We start from the raw sequence: 23,088 nt of genomic DNA on the forward strand, positions 1-23,088 counted from the left end.
AGCAACCTAAGGCAGGCGCAATGTCTCAGCCTAAACCGATGTCTAAAGCTGCAGTGAAGTGCAATTCATGTTAGCTGTCCGCTTGGTGGGGTGACAATTAATAGAAGCTTATCAAATATTTGTTCTATAAATTACCAATTAGATTTATCAGCTAAGATTGAAATCAATTACAATTCATTAGCTGGAAACCTACATAAGGTTAATCCAAAGTGTCAGCAGAATTTATGAGCTATGCACTTAAAACTAGTGCCTTTTAACATCAGATGGTGCTGAAAAGCCTTCTCCCTCCCTGGATGAAGCAGTCAAACAGACAGCTACGCTGCGCATACACTCCACGTATTAGCATGCGCGTGGGGCTCAGAGCAACAGGTGGGAGTTTCAGAAGCATTCTGGTTTCTCCCCACTCCTCACCCCTGCAGCGCGGTTGCGTAAGGTGGCTTGTAACAAGACAATTTCATTTATAAATTTAATTTAAAATTATACCAAAAGCTTTAATAACCCAACCTGGTATTCAAATTCATCATTTGGAAACACAGAATGCTAAAAGCCACCTTTCCACTTGGGCAAGTTTTCTTTCGATCAGTCCATTTCCCAAACAAACCAGCTTTGTCCTTCTGACTTTTTTTTTTTAAAGGAGGTGGGATGGGGAGGAATAAAAGAAGGAAGTAAGAAGAAAAGAAGGTAGACAACTAGGATTGGAAAAGAGGAAAAGGAACTTGGGGAAGGGAGTGAGGACAAGAAGGGGCAGGATGTTCCAATTATTAATTTGCAATCATTTAACAGCCTTTCTTCCACTGTAAAAAGGGTGAGGAAGATGAAGGGAGGAAGGTTAAATAAGAATTTTAAATGCCAGTATTACAGGGTAACATTTGGATGAAATTCTTCTCCACTTACAAGCCACAAAGGACTTAGAAGAGCAGCATTTTCAATGGCACCTGCATCATATAGGAGTCTTGAGCCAAATCACAGGCGCTCTGCTTGTCACCAGCAGGCAAGCCTCAGATTTGAAGGAATGTTATTTATTCCCACATAAGATCATGACAGAGCCCGCTGTTATAAAGATGATCTAGCTCAGCAGAAAGGCTCCAAAATGTTCAGGTTCTTGCTTTACCCCCAGATTTAGAACAGATATGCCAAATCCTGGCCCTGCTCTAGTCTGAGGCGATTCATGCCGTCAGTTTTCCTCAGTTTCATAGGACTGTTTTGTGAAGATAGCTCAATGAAGAGTTGAAGACTTGACAAAAAGTACAAGTATCCATAACATTGATGCTTAAATGTGTTCTATCAAACACCTACCTTGGCTTCTTCCAAGCGACCCAGGGCTTTGAGCAGGTTCCCCAGGTCACTGCGAACACAGTACAAATCCTAGAAACCCAGAGATACTCTGTCATTAATTATACTCTGCTTTGTCAACCAAAGATTTCTTGAAATTACTTTTACGTATCTAGCTCCATCATTTTATTGTCAACTAGAGAGACTGCTTGACAAATTTAAGAACAGGAACACAATCCCCTCATCCTCAATTCCAAATTCCAAAAAATTTTTAAAACTCATTTGATGATTAAATCTGACTTGAACTGGCATGAAGTTATTTACAGAATTTATTGATCCCACTTAATGTGAATATGCATACCTTTTGCTGCAGAAATATGTGTTTTACTAGAAGGTGCTGCTCCAGACACACCTGGGAGTCATATATGGTATTATCATCTTTCTAAAATCCTAAAAACTCTGAATTTTAAGATGCATTTGATCCCACCAATTTCAGATAAAAGACTACAGGCCTTGCTATAGCTTCTCCTCTCCCCAAATGTTAGTCACGTTAAAAAAAAGAAAAAAGCATCAAATGTTTGTTCAACTATTTTGTTCAAGGTTATGATGAACCACTACTATATCGAGGGTCAAAAATTTTCCATAGTGGAAAAAAGGATTTAGCTGTGATTAGTTATTGGCAAACCTACCCTTAGGCTGTCAGACCTATGTAGAAAACTTGACTTCATTTCACTATTAGACAAAAGGATTACTATCCAACCAAAGCTTTAATCCTGGCACCTGGCACTAGATTACTCATTAGTATTAACTGCCATTAGAGTTGAGTGGGCGAATAATGAAAAGCAGTCGACTCGGCTTTTTATTAGCAGCACAATTGTGTTGCTAGTCATCTGACTCACCAGTCCGTTCATGAGTATGAAAGACACATCAGAACAGTGAGCTTAAATTTTTATTTGTCCTTGGTTTGCCTTGTCAGTCAACAAGCAAAGACAATGGCAATAAGGAGTAAGCTTATCATTCCAAACTGTTCCACGTGTGGAAGAGCCTTACACTAAATCCTAGAAAGTGAAATTTTGTCAACTGTGCCAAAGTATCATCATATATACTATTCTATGTGCAACTGTATTATGGTTTCCACAATCAGGTGATTAACTTTACTGATAAACAGCTTTTATGATTGTATATTATCATCCATCAAGTGAACAAAAAGTCAGCCAGCAAAGAATAGGCTGCCACAGAACACCCTTACGGTTGGCCATACTGAGTCAGTTCCATGAGCTACCTGATCTGTCTGTCCATGGAGCAGGCAAGTGTTTTAGTCCATTACATTATAATTTTATTTACAAGCAAAACTAGTGTTTTGGAAGAAAATGGTGGTCTCCTGTGACCTCAAGCACAAAAGGCTAATACTAATCCTCATAGGTATCGTTAATCTTATTACAGACTTAGCATCCTCTAATGAGTCTATTTTTCAACTCTATTTATACTCTCAGAAGTAATGAATTCTATAATCTTGCTATCTACTTTGTATGATTTTTTCCCCCTAAACTTTAAGCGCTACCGTTATGTTTTGGCAGACCATGACTGAACAATCCAATCTGTTCAAACAAACTCCTTCTACTATATCTCATTATCGTGGTTATACCTCTTTGGACTTTTACCAATTCCTATGCCTTTTCTGAGCCATAATAATCAGAAGTCTTGCAATAATTCTCCAACAATGACCCTAATGGGCTATACATCTTAGCCAACTGTTGCATAATTTTACCCTCTAGTTTCTATAAACTCTTGGATGCGTGCCATCCAAGTACTGACAGTGTATGTATCTATATTTAGTTATATCATCTAGACCCATTACAGCATACTAAATCAAGTTAACACAATGCCCACAGTTAAAAATAGATTATCTTCAAGATCACTATAAAATAATCAATAAGGCAGTTTTAGAAAAAGGTAAAACATATCATATTAAATATAATAGTGATATCCAATTCTCCCATTGGAAATCCAAACCTTCATGCATGAATAACTAATTTCCAGAAAATTCAAGGATACCACTATTCTCCCCAAAGTTCAAAACCTAAGGCATCAGTTCTGCTTCATTAGTCACATCTAAACAATATCTGCTAAGAGAATCACAATTCTCAAATCCGGCCCATTGTATCCATTCCTAGGTTAATATCTTCTATGCAAACCTTTATTCAATTCAACAATATGCCTGGAACTGTAGGGAAATAAATTAATAGAATCCTTATCTTCAAAGGGCTTACAATCTATGTGGAAAGACAAAACACATACATACTAAATAGCCACATAGTGGTAAAGAAATGAACTCAAAGAATAAATTTTAAGCTGGGCCTTAAAGGATGAGTACGGTTTTAACACACAAAGGAGGAGGACATTGCAGACAAGGGAAAATAGTATAAATAAAGGTAAGGAGATGGAAATGAGTAAGAATCTGCTGTATAACAACCCTTCCTGAGATAGCATTTATTTCCCGCCTTTCCTCCTAGAGTCCCCACACCCCCACCTACAACATCTATACACACACACACACACACACACACACACATGAAATAAAATCAGGTTGATTAAAGCTTACAGTAGTTCTCAATTGCCTCTCAAATTAAATTCAAACTCCTCAGCCTCTATTCTTTCTCAATCTTCCAATTGACTCTCCTCTACTACACTCACTTCTTGTTACTACTTGACTCACCACTTCAGCCAAGGAAGTCTACTTGCTATTTATCTTCCTACAGAATGCTTAGGTTATAAGCATCCACTCGAAAAAATCTTCTGATTAATACTCCCTAAGAATAATTATCTGAGGAGCTTACACCTTTTTTCCTTTATGGGTCAAGTCCTGTCTCATATTATAATCCACAACTCCCCCCACAACACATCTCCCCAATTCCTAACAAAGCACTGTACACACAATAAGCACTCAAGTATTTAAATGTGACATTTGCACAGCAAACTTACAAAAAGCAGAGCAGAGAGGGACAGAAATACAGCTGACCCTCTGCATCTGTAGATGCAGAAACTGTGGACTCTGAGGGCCAACTGTTCTACACCACTGTTTATAAGGGGCTTGAGCACCCACAGATTTTGGTATCCATGGGGGGGTCCTAGAACCAATCCCCCATGGATACCTAGGGGTGACTGTATAAGGTTTTCTACAGTTTAGCTGTATGACTGAGACTCGCAACAGTAACAAATAACATGGCAGTAACACGTGATGGTCAGGATGCCAGTAGCTCTCAGTGCTATGCATCCACAATCAAAACAGAAGCAATGGTTCAAAAACCTATAGACTCAGAAACAGAGTTCCTTAGAGCAACTCAGTATTATAGCCATCTTACAAAGAACATTTTATACATAATTCATAAAAGGGATTGCCAAGCATGGGCAACTCTAGTGAGTTATCATGTGAAAGATTACCAGCTGCAACAGCACCTTCAAATACAATGGACTAATATTTTAGTGAAATTATTAAATCACCCTATATTACAGAAGCCAATTCAGAATGTAAAAATATGAAACAGCTCTACTTCTTAAAAGTAATTTCTACAATCAAGTCACAGAATAAGTTCTAAACTGACATACCATTAACTTAAAAAGACAAACACTATTGAAAACAGGTTGCCAAGACTACCACCTTAACATTTTACTTTTTCACTACTGCAAAACCAAAATAACCTGAGTTTCTTTAACTATTTTTCATAGAATGCCAACGACATCTGTGATTCAGGCCAGCAATGTACTGCCAACAAGAGCACAACCTAGGAACAGACTCAAGATTCTCTGTCAGTACTGAATTGACACAGGCATTTGACAGTAAGCTTAAATCTAGTTAAGACTAGATACCCTGAAATGAATTAAAACATGATCACTACGGTATATTTAGGTGAAATCAAGGCAGTAGGCACAGTCCCTTTTTCATTCTTACTGGTAAAGACAGAGAAATAAAGCAGCACCTTCCACTAGAAGAAACAGAACCAGATGGGAATGCACAGCTGTTCAATGCCTTCAAGGGGTAGTCCCATGATTTATTTTAGTATTATCTTACTTCTTTGGTAGGGCACAATGATAAGCTTCCTGTTAACAGGTTAGATATTGAAAAGCATGGTTCTGTCTCCCACTTTAGCTTTCCCTTCTCATCATACTCCTACAGTTTGGTATACTGTCAGCAGCAATGACTGCTCTGCAATACATGTAGGCAACTGGAAACCTGAGCAAAGGGGATCAGAGTTCCAAGATGTTTGGGGCCACGGCTGTGTAAGAGGGCACAAGTGAATGTATATGCAATCAACAAGTGAATGATGGAACCAACCTTAATTAATAAAGGGAAAGAATTTACTGTGACAATTAGGTACACAAGTGAGCCCCGAGCCTTGGCAAGAACAAGGTCCAAGCCCCAGTGGCAGCACATACAGGGTTCCCTAAAACTTTCTGTAACTAGCTAGATGGTACTGCAATAAAAATTACAAAAAGTCACTCAAATTTATATATATGCATTGAGTATCTCCAAAAGGATACATAAGAAATTAGTTTCATCAGCTACCTCCAAGAAGGGTAGCTGGGAGACTTTTCACTGTATCCATACAAAAGGCAATAAATAAAATTTAAAATTTTACAATCAAAATTAACGGAAAAAACAACTGTTAATAGATATAAAAAGTGATTTCAGATCTTTGCATAAACTACTATATTAAGCTTCAGTTTCCCACTTGTAAAATAAGGATTAAGGGACAGCAGAATGGTTTTCAAACTGTGCTCAAGGGCTGCCTTGAGGGGTGGATGCCCTCTGGGTACCCAGATAAAAAGGGCTTCCTTTATTTCTTCTCTCTACAATGTTTGCTTTCAAGATATTCCGACTCAGGTTTTTAATATCCACTTCACCATTACTAGCTGTTTGATCCCAAGAAAGTTAACATAACCCCTGAGTCTGTTTTTAAGTGGTAAAATTGGAACAGATACCATCTACCTTGAAGGATCATTGTGAGCATTAAGAAAGACCAACGTCTGATTGGCACAATGTCTGAGCACATAGTAGACTTTCAATAAATGGTAGCTATAATAGTTAATTACTAACCACTTCAAGGGTTGGTGCAAAGCTAAATGTTGACAACGTAGCTCAGAAACATATTTTTAAATTTTTTCTGGATTCCTATAATCTCCCTCTTTATCACTTTCCTGTTATGTCTATCTTATTTCCCTAACTACATCAAAAGTTCTAAGGGCAAGTCTTACTTTTTCTGTGTACCTTTCAGAAACCCTAACACATTGTGAACTTAATGTCTGCCAACTGGGCCTCACTTGTTCCCCGGAAAACATCTGCAATTTAGACAAAAAAATTTTTAGAACTAATCAAAAGCCTGGTGTGCACACTATCACCTCTATTCTATCACTTCTAATTATGTAGAAAGAAAAGAGAATAGGATATTGAGGAAAAAAATTTGCAGCCGAGTTTTCATGTCACGGATCCATATATTGACATCTTAACTATTCTATATTACAGATTAAGGCCCTTCTTCCACTATTCCTTGAAAATCAATTAACCGTTGCAAACATGTTATAGCAGAAGTTATCCAAATTTAATCAAAAGAGCCCAAAGAAACAATGCCATGTGTTCTGTACTTTTACGAGCATTATAAAGATAGATGTAGAGTTTCTTGCAATAAGGATAATTTTTATGCTCTCAAATAACTTGCTAGATAAAATAAATTTTTAAAAACATAACACACAGCTGAGTCAAAAGCAATTTCACCATTTTAAGTAGACAAAACATTTCCAAACTCTTGACTTTTTTCCATGCAAAAACCTATTTTAGTGTCTAAAGTATCAAACTGTTTCTTCCTAGGCTTTTGTGAAGGGAAAATAATAACCATTAAAATTATACTCACAGGATTGTACTGAAGAGCAGAGACGTAAGCTTGTACTGCCCCTTCCATGTCGCCTGCTGCTACCAAAGCGGCTGCCAGGTTAATATAACCATCGATGAAATCTGGTTTGAGACGCAATGCATGCCGATAATGCTCAATTGCTTCCTGCAACTGCCCTCTTTCCTTGTACACATTCCCCAAATTCGAATAGGCTTCTGCCAGAAGAGGGTTCTGTTTAATTGCCAGAGTACTAAAGTGGGCAGATCTGGAAAAGGGGAAAAGTATTCACGCATGGGTATGCATGTTACAGAAAGAAGGTATGGCCCATATGCAACTCAAACAGTTTCTGAAGATCCTGTGTATTGCTCATTATATAATAATACATTATCTTTTAACTAGCGCATAGTAGGAAAAGTTTTGGAAATCAAAGTTTTTCAGAAGTGGAGGCATTCCAGATTTCAAATTGGAACACTCTTTTTTCTTATGAGATAAAATTCTTAACTAGAGTCCCATTACCAAACTGCCTCATTGTAAACCATGATCGTTAAGATCAAGAATAAGAAAGCTAGGTGCATGAGTCTCATTTTCCATTTCTTGAAGAGATTCAATGACGCACACCTTTAAATGTCTAAATAAGCCAAAATGACAAGTTATTAAAAGGATAAGAACACAGATTCTTCCCTTTTGATTAATTCAATTGATTAGCTAAAAGTAGCACATCATAATGACTTGATGGCATCTGCAACTTGAACCACATATGCACCTCCAACCACAGCATATACACCATCACCTCTGAGCATTTCTGTCCCTCAAGCTGACACATCTTACAAAGGTGAGAGTGGATGCTCAGATGTATACTAAGAATAATTACCTGAACAGAGTTTTAAAAAAGCAGCAGACGTAGGTGGAAAGAACTAGAAAAGGTCCCTAGTCATACTGATAATATAACCACCACCACAAAAGGAGGGAGGAAAAACTGGCAGCTGGGCATGTCACAAGTGGGCAAGAGAGCAGATGTGCGTTGGTGGCTCCAGGTGAAACCCAGTACTGGAAAAATTTCAAGTTCAAATATTTAAGTATCATTTTTCAAGCTTAGCACCCAGAGGCAGCAATCACCAGCATCACCCCCACATCTCCTACCTGTCCAGCCTTCGACACTGGAAGTGTATAGATGAAAGTAATAAAAGTACACCAGTATTGTCTGGCTCTTGTCTCCAGAGCTGCATGCAGTGTCTCTCAGCTGCCTCAAAATCTCCTGCCTGATATTCTCGATGTGCCAACTCAGCTAACCCTTGGAAGGAAAGCATACGTTTCGTTGGTTCTGGAGAATCATCAAAACATTTGAGGGAAGGGGGGGGGAAACAAAAAGTTAGAAATGCAAACAAAAAAATGTAAAAATATGGTATATTAAACTTAAAGATGAAAATGCTTGAAACTATGTAAAGCACTAGAGTGTTCCGCACCTTACTGATACCCCCAAGTTAATATCAAGTGCAGAATTGGCATTTTTAGAATTCGCCCATTAACTTCTTTCCCAGACCAGACAGAAATATTTACTTCCAAAGGAGATTACATAATGACACAAAATACTTCGTATTTTTAAATTACAAATCAGAAGTAGCATCTAAAGATTTACAAAACATTATTCCTCATACCTTAGTTAACACAGACAAACAAAATATAAAACATGTGATTTGCAAGGTCACATAGATTTAATAATGTCAGAATAACCTACTGGGAAACTTAATACTTTGCCCCGTGTTCTAGGTTGGATCTGTGGGGGGTGGGGTACTGGTAACTATCTCTTAACCTGGGGTGGGGGCACCAGATGCGCAGTGACTTTTTTTTTTTAATTACTTTAAGGGCAACACTAGAAACAAGCATACCGGAAACAAAACTAAAGGTCAAGGTGCTATTTTTAAAACAGCTGGTAAACAAGATGAATTCATCTGTCAAGAGCCAAAATATTTAAAGGGATCATCAAACATTTTAAATAAAGATCCAAGATTACATTGCTCCTCTACCATCCCAAACTCACACTGAGACCAAATTAGCTAAATCCCACCCACGCTGGTTTAACGCTAGCATTTTCCAAAGACCTCGGATACTGACTAAAGGATTAAGACACTGCAAACAACCCTGTGTAAACCAAGCAGTTACCTACAACTGCAATGATTTTTTAAAATGGGAAAACACTAAAATATAAAACCATTCGATAAAGCACAACAGAATAACAAATGAAAGCACTTTGCTGTGTGTAAGTGACTTCGTTCAGATACATAAAGATAAAGGGTATACATCTAAAGCCCAGAGAGGGAAAACAACAACAAGCTACCTAAGTATCAATTGTAAATACTTACTTAATAATACATTACTGGGAATTTGACCACACCACTTTAATTAGATAGGTGGGAAACCTTGTACAAATTACTTAAATTCTACCAAGGTCAGAGTGACAAGCTCAAATTTAAGCCTAGACCCCCAATCATTAGAGCTGGCGAGTGGACTGTATTCACAGGAACGCAAAGTAAATTTCCTAACAGAATGCACAGCTAGCTGACCACTAACGTAAGAGCAGAGAGACCTGCATCCAACTCTGGGGGCGGTTACATCTCTGAGAGAAACTAGAAAATCACATTTTAGACAAGCCTCTAGAACTTCCTAACTCCTTATCTCAAGACATTATTAACTTTTCAAGACCGCCTGCTATTTTAACGCTCGAAATGACAACTTCCTCAAATAAAATTAACACGTAGAAAAGGGCAAACTAGTACAGGAGAATCTAGGACAGAATCTTAAATCTTTAAAAATCCCTGAGAGGGAGGGGAACACTGACTAATAACTAATCCCACTACCTACAATCATGGATAAGACAATTGAAGATTCACTTCTTAGTGCGCAATGTTCAAAAACAATAAAACCCTTGACACATCTCAACTGAGAAATCAACAAAAAAATAACCTCGTGGGAAACCTTAGAACCGCAGCCCAATCCCCCCTCCCTCCCGCCCCAAATAGCCTCAATATGGAAAGGCAGCTGAAGGACACTCCTATAATTTGGTTGTTTCCTTATTTTTAGTACCAAATACTCTCGACTAATTGTCTAAAAGGGCAACCGCCTTGCACTTGTGCAGCTACACTCCAGTTGCTTTACAAACTCTTCAAGCAGGGATGAAAACTTAAAAAAAAAATACACCCCCTATGAATAAAGAGATACCGGGCTAAAGAATGGGGATGGAAAACCCAGAGGCGGCGGCGGAGGAATACAGGGAGAAAGTAACACAAAGCGAGAAACTGGCGGGCAGGATGGTCAACGCCAAAGCCCCAGCACCAGGGTGGTTTCTCCCCAAGGGTAGGAAGTGGACCGCAGGGCTGGCAACCTCGCGAAGGAAAGGGTGTGGCTCCCTGCGGGAGGGGAGGGGGGAGGACAGGGTGGGAAATCCAGGCTGGGGCAGCGGGTGGAATTGAGCGATGGCAAAAGGAACCCCTGGAAATTTCCAATTCGAAACCAGGGCCACTCAACCGAAGATACAGCAGAAAGGCGCTGCCCGGCGGGGTGCTGCTTCAAAATCCTCTCGTCGAGGTTACTCGAAGCACACCCAGGAGCTTGTGATCGTCCTTGGGGTGATACAAAGTGAGGATACGATTACCTCGGAACGGCACCCCCGCCCTCGATTGACAGAGGACCACCAAATCGGGCTACGGGGAGCAGGGTGGAGGGGGACGTGGAGGGGGAAGAGGAGGGGGCGGTGAGCTGAATTAGGAGAGAATACGGCGGCGAAGGCAAGTGAAAGGCAGCGAGAAGGGCAGGGATTCCAATGCAGTCCATTCCGAGACATCTTAAGCGCGCACGTGTGGAAGAAGCGTCCCGAGAGAGTAGAAGGCTAGAAAATGCATAGGATTACAAAGCAAGCAAGAAAGCAAAAAACAAGCAAGCGAGAGGAAATGTTTAAGGAACGGACGACAGCAGAAACCCAGATCGGATGCCGGTAGACGACGAAAAGCTCAGCGATGCCACTGATGTAATGGGGATGGCTAGAGGGAAGGGAGTGATGAGAGGCAGAGGACGGCGCGAGACCCCAAGGGGACGTCTGCCAAGGTAGAACAGACACCGGTACCTGTGCTGTCGGCCACGTTGCCCACGGAAGACGCCATCTGGAGCTTCTGGAGGGAGTGCAAAAAGGGGGTAATCGAGTCCCGCTGCCGCCACTACTGGCAAGAATGTTTCTAGAGGTAGCAAATACGAGGGCAGCAGCCGTACCACTGCTCTGGCAGGCTTAAGCGGCGGCAACAGTACAGGAACCGAACCTTAGGAACTCTGGTTGGCCATCTACCTCTCACGGTCTTGAAATGGCGGCGACGGCTCCTCGGCCGAGACAACACGGACCGGAACTACTTTCTGTTACAATCAAGTACCAGCGCGGAAGTAGCGCGGTAACCACTTATGAGATCAAAATGACTATAATCAAAGTCACTCTTTCCTATGTAGCCTTCCGCACAGGGCCCATTGCGACAAACACGATTTGTGTCGAGAGCGCATGCGAGCAACCCTGTCAACCGGACTCGCGGCTAGGGCACTGTCTGGGGCAGACCGTCCAAGTTTTCTACTAGCGAAGCGGAAGGTGAAAAAGAAACACACATGATGGCTACATTTTTGGCAGAGTGGTAAAGTATAGTCCACTACCTAGCCAAGAACGTAGATTTTAATAGAAATGCCAAAGGCATCTACAAAAGTTTCATCAACTTTATTCGTACAAAAAGGGATAGTTACAAGGTTGATGAATCAATTCTGAGCAAGTAAATTTAAATGGTTATATTTCAAAGGCTGGGATTCAAAACGATGGCGGAGAGGGTTCCAATTAGAACACGTCTTAATTCTGATTCCAGCCATTGATTTAAGCACTTTGATGAAAAAGATTGAGAGTTTCACAGGGCCAAGTGAACCCAAGCATCTCAGATTTGAGCCATATAGCCCGAAATTTCCAAATCCTTTTGGTGTTCAGGATAGTTTTGCCCACAGTATTATGGCAAATGCTTCATAACTCGGGGACATGCTGAGAGTTTGCACTCCAAAGGCAGCAGCCATAAAAATGTTAAAGACGATTCATATTCGTCAAAATCCATGACTCTTCTGAGTTGTGACTTCATTTCCACCACGTAGCTCTGCAGAACGTTACAATCGGTGATATTTAACTCAAGGCAGCTCAACAATGATAAATGGATTCATCTGCCATCTACCTAAACCACACGTCGAGACTGAAACTAAATTGCCTCCACTTATTGAACAAATCAGTTCTTTATGATCTCCTGCAGTTTCAAGTCCACTGTTCAGACATTTTGTCACATTGGTATTAATTTATACCTCATCTCTTGTTCCAGGAAGGATTTAAGGTAGCTTGCCACATCAGCAAGAAATTATAAACCAATGGAGGCAACAAGTTGTGTCTCTCGGAGCCTTCTTTTTTCCAAAAAAAAAAAAAAGAAGTCCTTTACCTAAGAAAACAAGTCGGTGAATTTCTTCAAAAGGTTTCTACTACCTAGCCAACTGACTACACACAAACACACCCTTAATTCCTCAAATTTTGCTTCAATTTCTTTGAGACAGTTCACATACTGTTAATTATGGATATGGGCACAGGAAATTTGTAATATTGATCATTTCTTCTGTCACATCCATAATTGCGAGTCAGATGCAGTGAAAAAGACAAAGTTCACTACACAAACTCTCCTGGAAATTGGGCACCAACCTCTTCTCTTAATTTGATTTAACTGGTAAAACCTTTTTCTCCCCCTCCCCCGGCAGAAGTGCTCCATCGGTGGTGAATAAAATCAGCTTTTCAACTTTTAGAATGGACTTCTCAGATTCCACTGGCAGATGTTTAGGCCTTACTGATTAGTGGGTGCTAGCTAATTAAGTAAAACTCTTCTTGTTAAATGCCAGATTATGTTCCCAGCCAGGCAGGCTATTTGGCCCATCCATACTTGTGATCTAAGTTTCCTTATCCTGAGAGGAGTCAAAGGACGCTGCTGTGGAAAGCTGGGTGGTGGGGCTCACAGTGATTCAATAAGGAAAAACTCCTGTTGTAGTCTCAAGAACCCCCTCCAGGTACCTTCCAGCAGTAGCACCTGGAGGGTTTAGTTGGAAGGACTTATCAGATAAACGCATCTTCTTTGGCCAATCAAGTAACATTTACTAGAGTGCAAGGCACTGTGGGAGACACAAAAATCAGCAAGACAAGACCTTTGCCCTCAAGGAAATTGAAGCCCAGTTAGGTAGACACAAAAAGCCACTAGAGCATGAAACAGAAGAGTATTATTAAGGTGATAAAATACATCACTGTCTATAAATATCTGAGGAGGGAACAGTCACTTCAGGCTGGAGGAAGGTGACCAAGAAGGCCTGACCTGGGCATTGATGGGGGTGCTTTTGTGTATTCTCTTTCACACTGATTTCTGTTTGTTTGTTTTTCTCCCTTTTATGGGCAATTGTAAATTCAGAATCACCTAAAATAAACCAGCCGCTTCTTCCACCGCAATCCCAAACTTTGCCACCGTAATAATACCGCTAATGGTGTATTCGTTTTCTGTTACTGTCTCGCAAATTGCCCACCAATTTAGCGGCTTGAAACAACGCACACTTCAGAGCAGTCACGCCAGCGCTCGGCGAGGGAGCCGGAGACACGCTCTGGCCGCCGCCGCCGCCGCCGCGCAGTTGCCGCTGGAAAATGGCTCCAAAGGTTCAGTGAAGCTGGAAAAATACATAGATGTAGCGCCGCAGGCTCTCCAGATGTTTGGGGATATTCCAGAGAGAGATCGACCCCCACCACCCGGAGTAGCTAACCACTCATAACGAAGAAAATTCGTTGTAAAACCTTCCAGAAATCTTTGAGCTCGAATAAAAGTAAAGAAACTGATTTCATGGTAGCACAGCAACCATCACTAGCCAGTGAGTTTGGAAAAAAATGATTCCTTATTTGGTAGCTGCTATGGTAAAGACATGGCCAGCTGGGATATCAACAGGGAAGATGAAAAAGGTAGAACAAAATAGATCAAAGACTGAAAGTCTAATGGGTACATTAAAAAGGCGGCTTTCTGCAGAACAAAAGCAGAAAAGCAAGGGGAGCACACCCTCTGGGAGCTCTGCCAGATGAGGATACGTTTTCCTCTCCTCAGCACCAATAGTCTTTAAAGATACGAGAGCTCAAAAGACCAATAAGGTCCACTTTCCTCGTCAATCATCACTATAGTCCTACCCCTTAGTCTCTTGACCTACAAACTCTGAGGAGCGGTGTATCAAGATGGAGGAAGTGAGATTCAAAGCCCTGGTTCATTCTTCCAATCCAAATCCAACACAGAAGGATGTCTGAAAAGATTTTCACAGTCTTCAGCCTGAAACTGTGTGCCGAGAACAAAATAATTCATTAAAGAGTTCAGAATCTCAGAATGGAGATTTGCATCTTCACCACAATGAACACGTGCCTGTAGTTATTGGACTTACCCGTCAAGACTGCGTTTGGTATTCTGTGCCTAGAAATGAGGGGGATGTATGCTTTGGAAGCATCGCCTATTGTCTGGACAGCTTTCCCATGGAAGTTTCTGCAGTTCCTTCTCAAGCGGGAGAGAACTCTTTCTCCAAAAATGAAAACCAGGACCTAGTCGTTGCCCCAGAGATCTTTGTGGACAAGTCTGTGTATGGCTTGTTCATTGGCACCTCAGGTGTCACATTGCAAAGCTCAAGAGTGAGTCATGATGATGTCCCTCCACACTCACCATTGCCACCTCCAATGCAGAAAAATCAAATCCAAAGGAAAGTCGGTGGACTTACCAGCACAGATGTCCATGTGTCTGAAAGTATACGTGCTATCATTTGAATTTTGATCCTGACTATGCTCCTGTGGTTGCAAGAGTTTCTTTCTTTTTTAAAATTAATTTATTCACTTTTAAAATTTATTTATTTTTGGCTGCATTGGGTCTTCGTTGCTGCGTGCAGGCTTTCTCTAGTTGCAGGGAGCAGGAGCTACTCTTTGTTGTGGTGCACGGGCTTCTCATTGCAGTGGCTTCTCTTGCTGTGGAGCACCAGCTCTAAGCGCACAGGCCTCAGCAGTTGTGGCTCACGGGTCAGTAGTTGTGGCTGGCGGGCTCTAGCTCTAGAGTGCAGGCTCAGTAGTTGTGGCACACAGGCCTAGTTGCTCCGTGGCATGTGGGATCTTCCTGGACCAGGGCTCAAACCCATGTCCCCTGCATTGGCAGGCAGATTCTCAGCCACTGCGCCACCAGGGAAGCCCAAGAGTTTGTGACTCAGTGGAAAGTAGTGGTCTTATGGCTGTGATAAGCTTTGCAGAGAAGCTGAGAAAACTTGTGAAATAAGGATAGTGCTGGGGACAAGTCACATGCTGGGAGACAGAAGGAAATTTAGCAAATGTGCCAGATGGTTCTTTTCTTGCTCTGGCTAGTTCTGATGACTGTTATCTTTTAAGCTCCAGCTTTCGCTTCCATGGTAAACACTTCACACTAGAATTGAGCACTCAAATGTTAGGTTTTGCTTTTATGAACAACCAGATGTGGATGGACAATTTGCTGATCTAATTAAACATTCAACCAGGGACTCTGAAAATGGAGCTTTTTGTTATTCAAGGTCTCGGTTGCCTAGATATGCAATTTACCCTGTCAGACTGACCAACCAAGTATCACGATTCCTGCAGGTGCTATTTTGTTATATGTCAGTATATCAGAATAGACGTATTTCAAAAACTGCCTTTGCCAAACAAAATGAAGAATTATTGACAGGAGAAGCATTACTGAAAGATTAGGAGAACCCTGCATCATGCACTTTGGGTTCCAGAAAAAGAGACTGAAATATAATTTACAAACTTTCATTACTATCAAAATCTTTGGCTGCCATAACTGTTAAAGATTTAGGTGAAAAGAGTAATCAGTTTGTTTAGGGGTGGGGCAGTATTGCCAACATGTCTTGAGTTTATTTTTGGTTCTTCAAAAAGGAAGGTCTTGGGCTTCCCTGGTGGCGCAGTGGTTGAGAGTCCGCCTGCCGATGCAGAGGACACAGGTTCGTGCCCCGGTCCGGGAAGATCCCACATGCCTCGGAGCGGCTAGGCCCATGAGCCATGGCCGCTGACCCTGCGCGTCAGGAGTCTGTGCTCCGCAACGGGAGAGGACACAACAGTGAGAGGCCCGTGAACCGCAAAAAAAAAAAAAGAAGAAGAAAGTCTTGAGGTTTGAGAAGTGTGAATTTTCTTCCATTGTATGCAAAATAATCACAATGTAAATTATCAAATTCTCCTTAATCTGTGCCTCCCCCCAAATCCTTTGCTGCCATCCATTGTGATTTTTAGACATAAAGAACACATTTCACATGTATGCAACCCGAAGTAAAGTTGAATGAAACTTTTAGAATAAAAATGGTGGTCTCTTTAAATGGCCTATTTTCAAAAGATAGTGTTGAAGAAACATACCCATGTGATAAAATGCAGAATTTATATATACACTAAAAATGATTTTTAATCTCATACTTTAAAAAGATTTAGAATTATGAATTGACATAGCTTGGGTAATAGAATACAGATCTGCAGTATATCTTTTTTTTGTTATTTCAAGAGAGTGATATTTTAATTATCAAATAGTACATACAAAGAAGTTAAGATTTGTGATATCACACAAATTAGATTTTTTTAATTTATTCATTTATTTTATTATTTATTTTTGGCTGCATTGGGTCTTTGTTGCTGCGTGTGGCTCTCTCGTTGCAGCGAGCGGGGGGCCACTCCTTGTTACCATGTGTGGGCCTCTCATTGTGGCTTCTCTGGTTGCGGAGCTCAGGCTCTAGGCGTGTGGGCTTCAGTAGTTGAGGCTCACGGGCTCCAGAGCACAGGCCCAGCAGCTGTGGCACATGGGCTTAGTTGCTCCGCGGCATGTGGGATCCTCCCGGACCAGGGCTCGAACTCGTGTCCCCTGCATCAGCAGGTGGACTCCTAACCATTGCGCCACCAGGGGAGCCCTAGATATTATTATTAAAAATTTATATCATGGGCTTCCCTGGTGGCACAGTGGTTGAGAGTCCACCTCCTGATGCAGGGGACACGGGTTCATGCCCCAGTCCGGGAAGATCCCACATGCCGCGGAGCGGCTGGGCCCATGAGCCATGGCCGCTGAGCCTACACGTCCGGAGCCTGTGCTCCGCAACGGGAGGGGCCACAACAGTGAGAGGCCCGCGTACCGCAAAAAAAATAAATACATAAAAATTTTAAAAAATTATATCATATGTAAAGCATTCTTAAAATAGCTAAGTTGACTTTTGCTATGATATTAGAAATGGAAATATATATAAATAAAACATGTATATGTAAAACATATTAGGAATTCTGTGAAATTAGTACCTGGTGGTATATAATAGGGCATCATGGAATGAGAAGAAAACAGTTAAACTTTTTTTTATTTTGGAAGATTAAAGTGGAAATGTAACTGAAGTATACAAGCTCATTGAGCTATTTTAAGAGTAATTTTATTTCTTGGGCTTTTTTTTTTTGTATTCGCCTCAGTTATTTGGAGACATAGAGGTAAGCCAAATCAGTATCTGGGTATATACCTAGACCCAGGTGAGTATAGGGGTGAAATAATGGTGTGAATTGTGTCACATTTCTATTGTAATTATGTATGCCTAAAAAAAGATGGGGAATTTTATTCGAATTTTTTTATCTCCTAACAAAAAAAGTGTAATTTAAAAAATTTTAATACAAATGTATTTGCATTCGTTTCTGAAAGTAAAAGAAGGGTATACAAAGACAAACCACATGCATACAAACATTTTTTTTTGACGGTAATTAAGTTAAGAAACACAATAAGAAAAAAAAAAAACACACAATAAGGGCTTCCCTGGTGGCGCAGTGGTTGAGAGTCCACCTGCCGATGCAGGGGGATACGGGTTCATGCCCCGGTCCGGGAAGATCCCACATGCCGCGGAGCGGCTGGGCCCGTGAGCCATGGCCGCTGAGCCTGTGCGTCCAGAGCCCGTGCTCAGCAACGGGAGAGGCCACAACAGTGAGAGGCCCGCGTACCGCAACAAACAAACAAACAAACACAATAAGATAGCACAAAATGAACTGAGCTCCTATATATTTTTAAGAGGCATGTAAATCACACAGGATCATGTGGTGGTTATCAATAAGCTACACTCTATGAAATATTTGTCCTATATTACCACATACACTCCATTTTACCCTGCATCCTAATGCTGCTAAAATATAGTAGAAAGCAGCAGCATAGCACAGGGAGATCAGCTCGGTGCTCTGCGACGACCTACAGGGGTATATCTTTTACAACATTCTTTTCTAAATTATTTTTAAGGTTGTGCTAATTTTTTGGTTATGAAAAGTTGAATTTTTCTGTTGCCTTCATTTTCATCTAGTGGTTTGTATATTTTGTAAAAATGGCCTTAGAGGCCAGACATCCGAATGGGAGATAATATTTGCAAATGAAGCAACTGACAAAGGATTAATCTCCAAAATTTACAAGCAGCTCATGCAGCTCAATATCAAAAAAACAAACACCCCAATCCAAAAATGGGCAGAAGACCTAAACAGACATTTCTCCAAAGAAGATATACAGATTGCCAACAAACACATGAAAGAATGCTCAACATCACTAACCATTAGAGAAATGCAAATCAAAACTACAGTGCGGTATCACCTCACACCCATCAGAATGGCCATCATCAAAAAATCTACAAACAATAAATGCTGGAGAGGGTGTGCAGAAAAGGGAACCCTCTTGCACTGTTGGTGGGAATGTAAATTGATACAGCCACTATGGAGAACAGTATGGAGGTTCCTTAAAAAACTAAAAATAGAACTACCATATGACCCAGCAATCCCACTCCTGGGCATATACCCTGAGAAAACCATAATTCAAAAAGGGTCATGTACCACAATGTTCACTGCAGCTCTATGTACAATAGCCAGGACATGGAAGCAACCTAAGTGTCCATCAACAGATGAATGGATAAAGAAGATGTGGCACATATATACAACGGAATATTACCCAGCCATGGAAAGAAACAAAATTGAGTTATTTGTAGTGAGGTGGATGGACCTACAGTCTGTCATACAGAGTGAAGTAAGTCAGAAAGAGAAAAACAAATACCGTATGTTAACACATATATATGGGATCTAAAAATAAAAAAATGGTTCTGAAGAACCTAGGGGCAGGACAGGAATAAAGACGCAGACATAGAGAATGGACTTGAGGACACGGAGAGGGGGAAGGGTAAGCTGGGACGAAGTGAGAGAGTGGCATGGACACATATACACTACCAAATGTAAAATAGATAGCTAGTGGGAAGCAGCCCCATAGCACAGGGGGAGATCAGCTCGGTGCTTCGTGACCACCTAGAAGGGTGGGATAGGGAGGGTGGGAGGGAGACGCAAGTGGGAGGGAATATGAGGATATATGTATACGTATAGCTGATTCACTTTGTTATACAGCAGAAACTAAAACACCATTGTAAAGCAATTATACTCCAATAAAGATGTTAAAAAAATGGCCTTACATTAAAAATCTTGAAGAAATGTAGCCCACCAACTTAGAAATTGTTGCCTTTTCTGCCTTTAAACTCTGACACAAATTGGCATAATATATAAAGACCTATGGAACTAGAACTATTATTAAAGAAATATTACATGAACTTAGATTCCTATGATAGCAATTTTCTGCATCTATACTTTCCTCTGGCAAACGCTTTACCTCAGTTTCTTCAGTTTAGTCACAATTTCTTGGGTAGAACTTGACTGTACCACTAATTTGCATAAGTGGATTGGCAGATTCTCCTGCAACATTCAAATTTACATTAGGTTTTGAGTTGACTTAGATAAAAGGAAAACATTGTTTTGCAGTTGGATTTATATTTTTCTTTAATGTAGTCACTAGTAAAATGTGCTAGATTTGACCCCTGCCCCCACCAAAGACTCTAGCTGGAAAAAAATGTGGAAATTGTGAAGCATTATGTGAGGAAAATATTAAACCATATCAGATATATGCAAGTCTTATTGCCTACCATATGTACTGCCATTTTTTAAAGTTTTTTATTTGTTTATTTTAAATTTAGCTAAGTCTTGAGTAATTTGGAATCATTAGTTAAGCATTTTATGTCTGATTCAGTAGTCAGGGGGGTGGTTATCCCTAATATTTTTTAGTTATTTTGAAATGCAGAGTGTTTATTCATTGCACAATGCTGTAATGTAGTGTTTCGAGATTGCCCTGACCAGAAGGTGTTTCCAGTTACACAAGAAAACTCTTTCTATCTAAGATGAAACCTGTAATTCGAGATGTTTCTTCCTTTGTCACTTAGTTTTCCCTACCCTCATTTAAACACAAGGGTAAAAGTCCTAAGTAAGTCAAACTTAATGGTTTTGTCATTCAAATGTAACTGTATCCCCACTTTTTTCTCTATTTGTTTTTTAGGGTCAGAATTGAGATATTACCAAGAAAAGGCACAAAGCCATAATATCATGGCACTATTTCTTTTGACTTAAAGGGGGAAAAGTACTGAATTCTGGCCGATGTTGATCGTACCTGTGGAGACTCCTCTCATTTTCTGATATGTTTTCACCTAATAAGAAGATGGAGAACATGGAGAATATTGTAATAATATCATTTGTGTTCACTATAAGCTATTTGGATTTAGAATTATTACAGAGTTGTAAGCTTGTTATCAAATTAATGTAATACGTTTAAACTACTCTTTTGCAAAGTTATTTATTTTTAAACAATTTAAAATATATCTAGGGTGAGTTAAAAGTCGTGTGCATCTGTATTAGATGGCAGGTATTGTCAGAGAGCCAATGTATATTAATAATAACTGTTGAAATGACTTTTTCATGTTTCTAGAAGCATTTACAAGTGCTTTGTGTGAAACCATGGTGCACAGAGGTCTTTGGACTGCCCTGAAACCCATTTTATCACGTGTGCGTAGCTTGTTCCCCACGTTTTCCTCATGTGATACTATGTGTATAAGATCTAACTATTCAGTGTCAAGTTCAGATTATTCTGATTTTCATCTAAATGTTTTAAAACTTTAAAAAATTTTCACCCAATGAGCTTTTATTTTTATTTTACTATTTTTTATTGAGGTATAGTTGATGTACAGTATTATATAGGGTTTCAGGTGTATAATACAGTGATTCACAATTTTTAAAAGTTACATTCCATTTATAGTTATTATAAAATATTGGCAATATTCTCTTGCTGTACGATATATCCTGGTAGCTTATTTATTTTATACATAGTACTTTGTACCTCTTAATCCCCTACCTGTATCTTGCCTCTCCCCCGTCCCTCTCCCCAGTAGTAACCACTAGTTTGTTCTCTATATCTGTGAGTCTGTTTCTGTTTTGTTATGTTCATTTATTTGATTTATTTTTAAGATCCCACATATAAATGATAACATGCAGTATTTGTCTTTCTATCTTTGACTTATTTCACTAAGCATAATAGCCTCCAGGTCCATCCATGTTGTCGCAAACGACAAAATTTCATTCTTTTTTACGGCTGAGTAGTATTCCATTGTATATCTATATACCACATCTTCTTTATCCATTCCTCTGTAGATGGACACTTAGGTTGCTTCCATATCTTGGCAATTGTAAATAGTGCTGCTATGAACATTGGGTGCATGTATCTTTTTGAATTAGTGTTTTCATTGTCCTCGGATATCTACCCAGGATTGGAATTGCTGGATCATATAGTAGTTCTACTTTTAGTTTTTTGAGAAACCTCCATACTATTTTCCACAGTGGCTTCACCAATTTACATTCCCACCAACAGTGTGACATTCCCTTTTCTCCACATCCTTGCCAACATTTATTTGTGTTCTTTTTGATGCCAGCCATCCTGACAGGTGTGAGGTGATATCTCATTATGGTTTTAATTTGCATTTTCCCTGATGATTAACAAGGTTGAGCATCTTTTCATGTGCCTGTTAGCCATCCGTTTGTCTTCTTTGGAAAAATGTCTATTCAGGTCTTCTGCCCATTTTTTAAATGGTTTGTTTGTTTAAATGTTTAAAAATTTTATTTTGTGTCATTTTAGAGGGCAAATGTTAATGCTGTTCTATTCAGAAAGACAATTTTAATGTGCCTTTGTGTAGCCATATTATAAAATACCTTAAAGAAATATGCCCTGTTATAATGCAGTCTGAAATTACGTTCTGATTGTATATCAATAAAAATAAAAGTATTTGCCAAAAAATTAATTAAATGTATAAACAGAAAGAACGAGGTATTGCAATATTTTCTACTTTTGTATATAAAGAGAGCCATTAGACATAGGTAGCACAACCTAATTGTGAAAGGTTAATTTTATATGATACTCAAAGAGTCTAGTTAAAAATGGAAGGTAGGGGGCTTCCCTGGTGGCACAGTGGTTGAGAGTCCGCCTGCCGATGCAGGAGACACGGGTTCGTGCCCCGGTCTGGGAAGATCCCACATGCCGTGGAGCGGCTGGGCCCATGAGCCATGGCCACTGAGCCTGCACGTCCGGAGCCTGTGCTCCGCAATGGGAGAGGCCACAAAAGTGAGAGGCCCGCGTACCATAAAAAAAAAAAAAAAAAAAAAAAAGGAAGGTAGGGAATTCCCTGGAGGTCCAGTGGTTGGGACACTGCGCTCTCACTGCCAAGGGCCCAGATTCAATCCCTGGTTGGGGAACTAAGATCCCACAAGCTGTGCAGGGTGCAGCCAAGAAAAAAAAAATGGAAGGGAAAAAAGAGAGATAAAACTTTAACCCCTAGTTTGGCCTAAATAATTTTGATCATACTTTTGGATTCTATTAAATGGTAACTTAAATGACATTTGGAAAAACCTGTACTTGATTTTTAAAATATGTGCTTCTAAAAATCTGAGCTCAAGGCAAAAAAAGGAAAACAGGAA

The 23,088-nt window shown here is 40.1% G+C and overlaps 1 protein-coding gene and 1 pseudogene across 3 annotated transcripts in view; one reads left to right on the top strand and one right to left on the bottom strand.

Annotated features, from left to right (window-relative positions):
* Positions 1 to 11,520, bottom strand: part of OGT (O-linked N-acetylglucosamine (GlcNAc) transferase) — a 35,462-nt gene extending 23,942 nt beyond the window's left edge. Inside the window, exons 1-4 of one of the 2 annotated variants that reach the window (XM_081221916.1) lie at positions 11,275 to 11,520; positions 8,298 to 8,448; positions 7,179 to 7,422; positions 1,297 to 1,365 (exon numbers count right to left, since the gene is read on the bottom strand). In XM_081221916.1, the coding sequence (XP_081078042.1) occupies positions 1,297 to 1,365; positions 7,179 to 7,422; positions 8,298 to 8,448; positions 11,275 to 11,311 (501 nt within the window). In that variant the 5' untranslated portion in view covers positions 11,312 to 11,520. Of the gene's footprint in view, positions 1 to 1,296; positions 1,366 to 7,178; positions 7,423 to 8,297; positions 8,479 to 11,274 lie in introns of both variants that reach the window. The other variant, XM_081221915.1, reaches the window with a different exon arrangement.
* Positions 11,521 to 13,724: 2,204 nt separating this feature from the next.
* Positions 13,725 to 15,958, top strand: LOC308609385 (suppressor of cytokine signaling 6-like; annotated as a pseudogene). Its single transcript has 3 exons — positions 13,725 to 13,922; positions 14,012 to 15,007; positions 15,324 to 15,958. The product of its transcript is annotated as a suppressor of cytokine signaling 6-like (transcript).
* Positions 15,959 to 23,088: the final 7,130 nt, after the last annotated feature.

This window comes from Mesoplodon bidens, assembly GCF_964165515.1.
Source record: "Mesoplodon bidens genome assembly, chromosome: X".
Lineage (NCBI taxonomy): Eukaryota > Metazoa > Chordata > Mammalia > Artiodactyla > Ziphiidae > Mesoplodon > Mesoplodon bidens.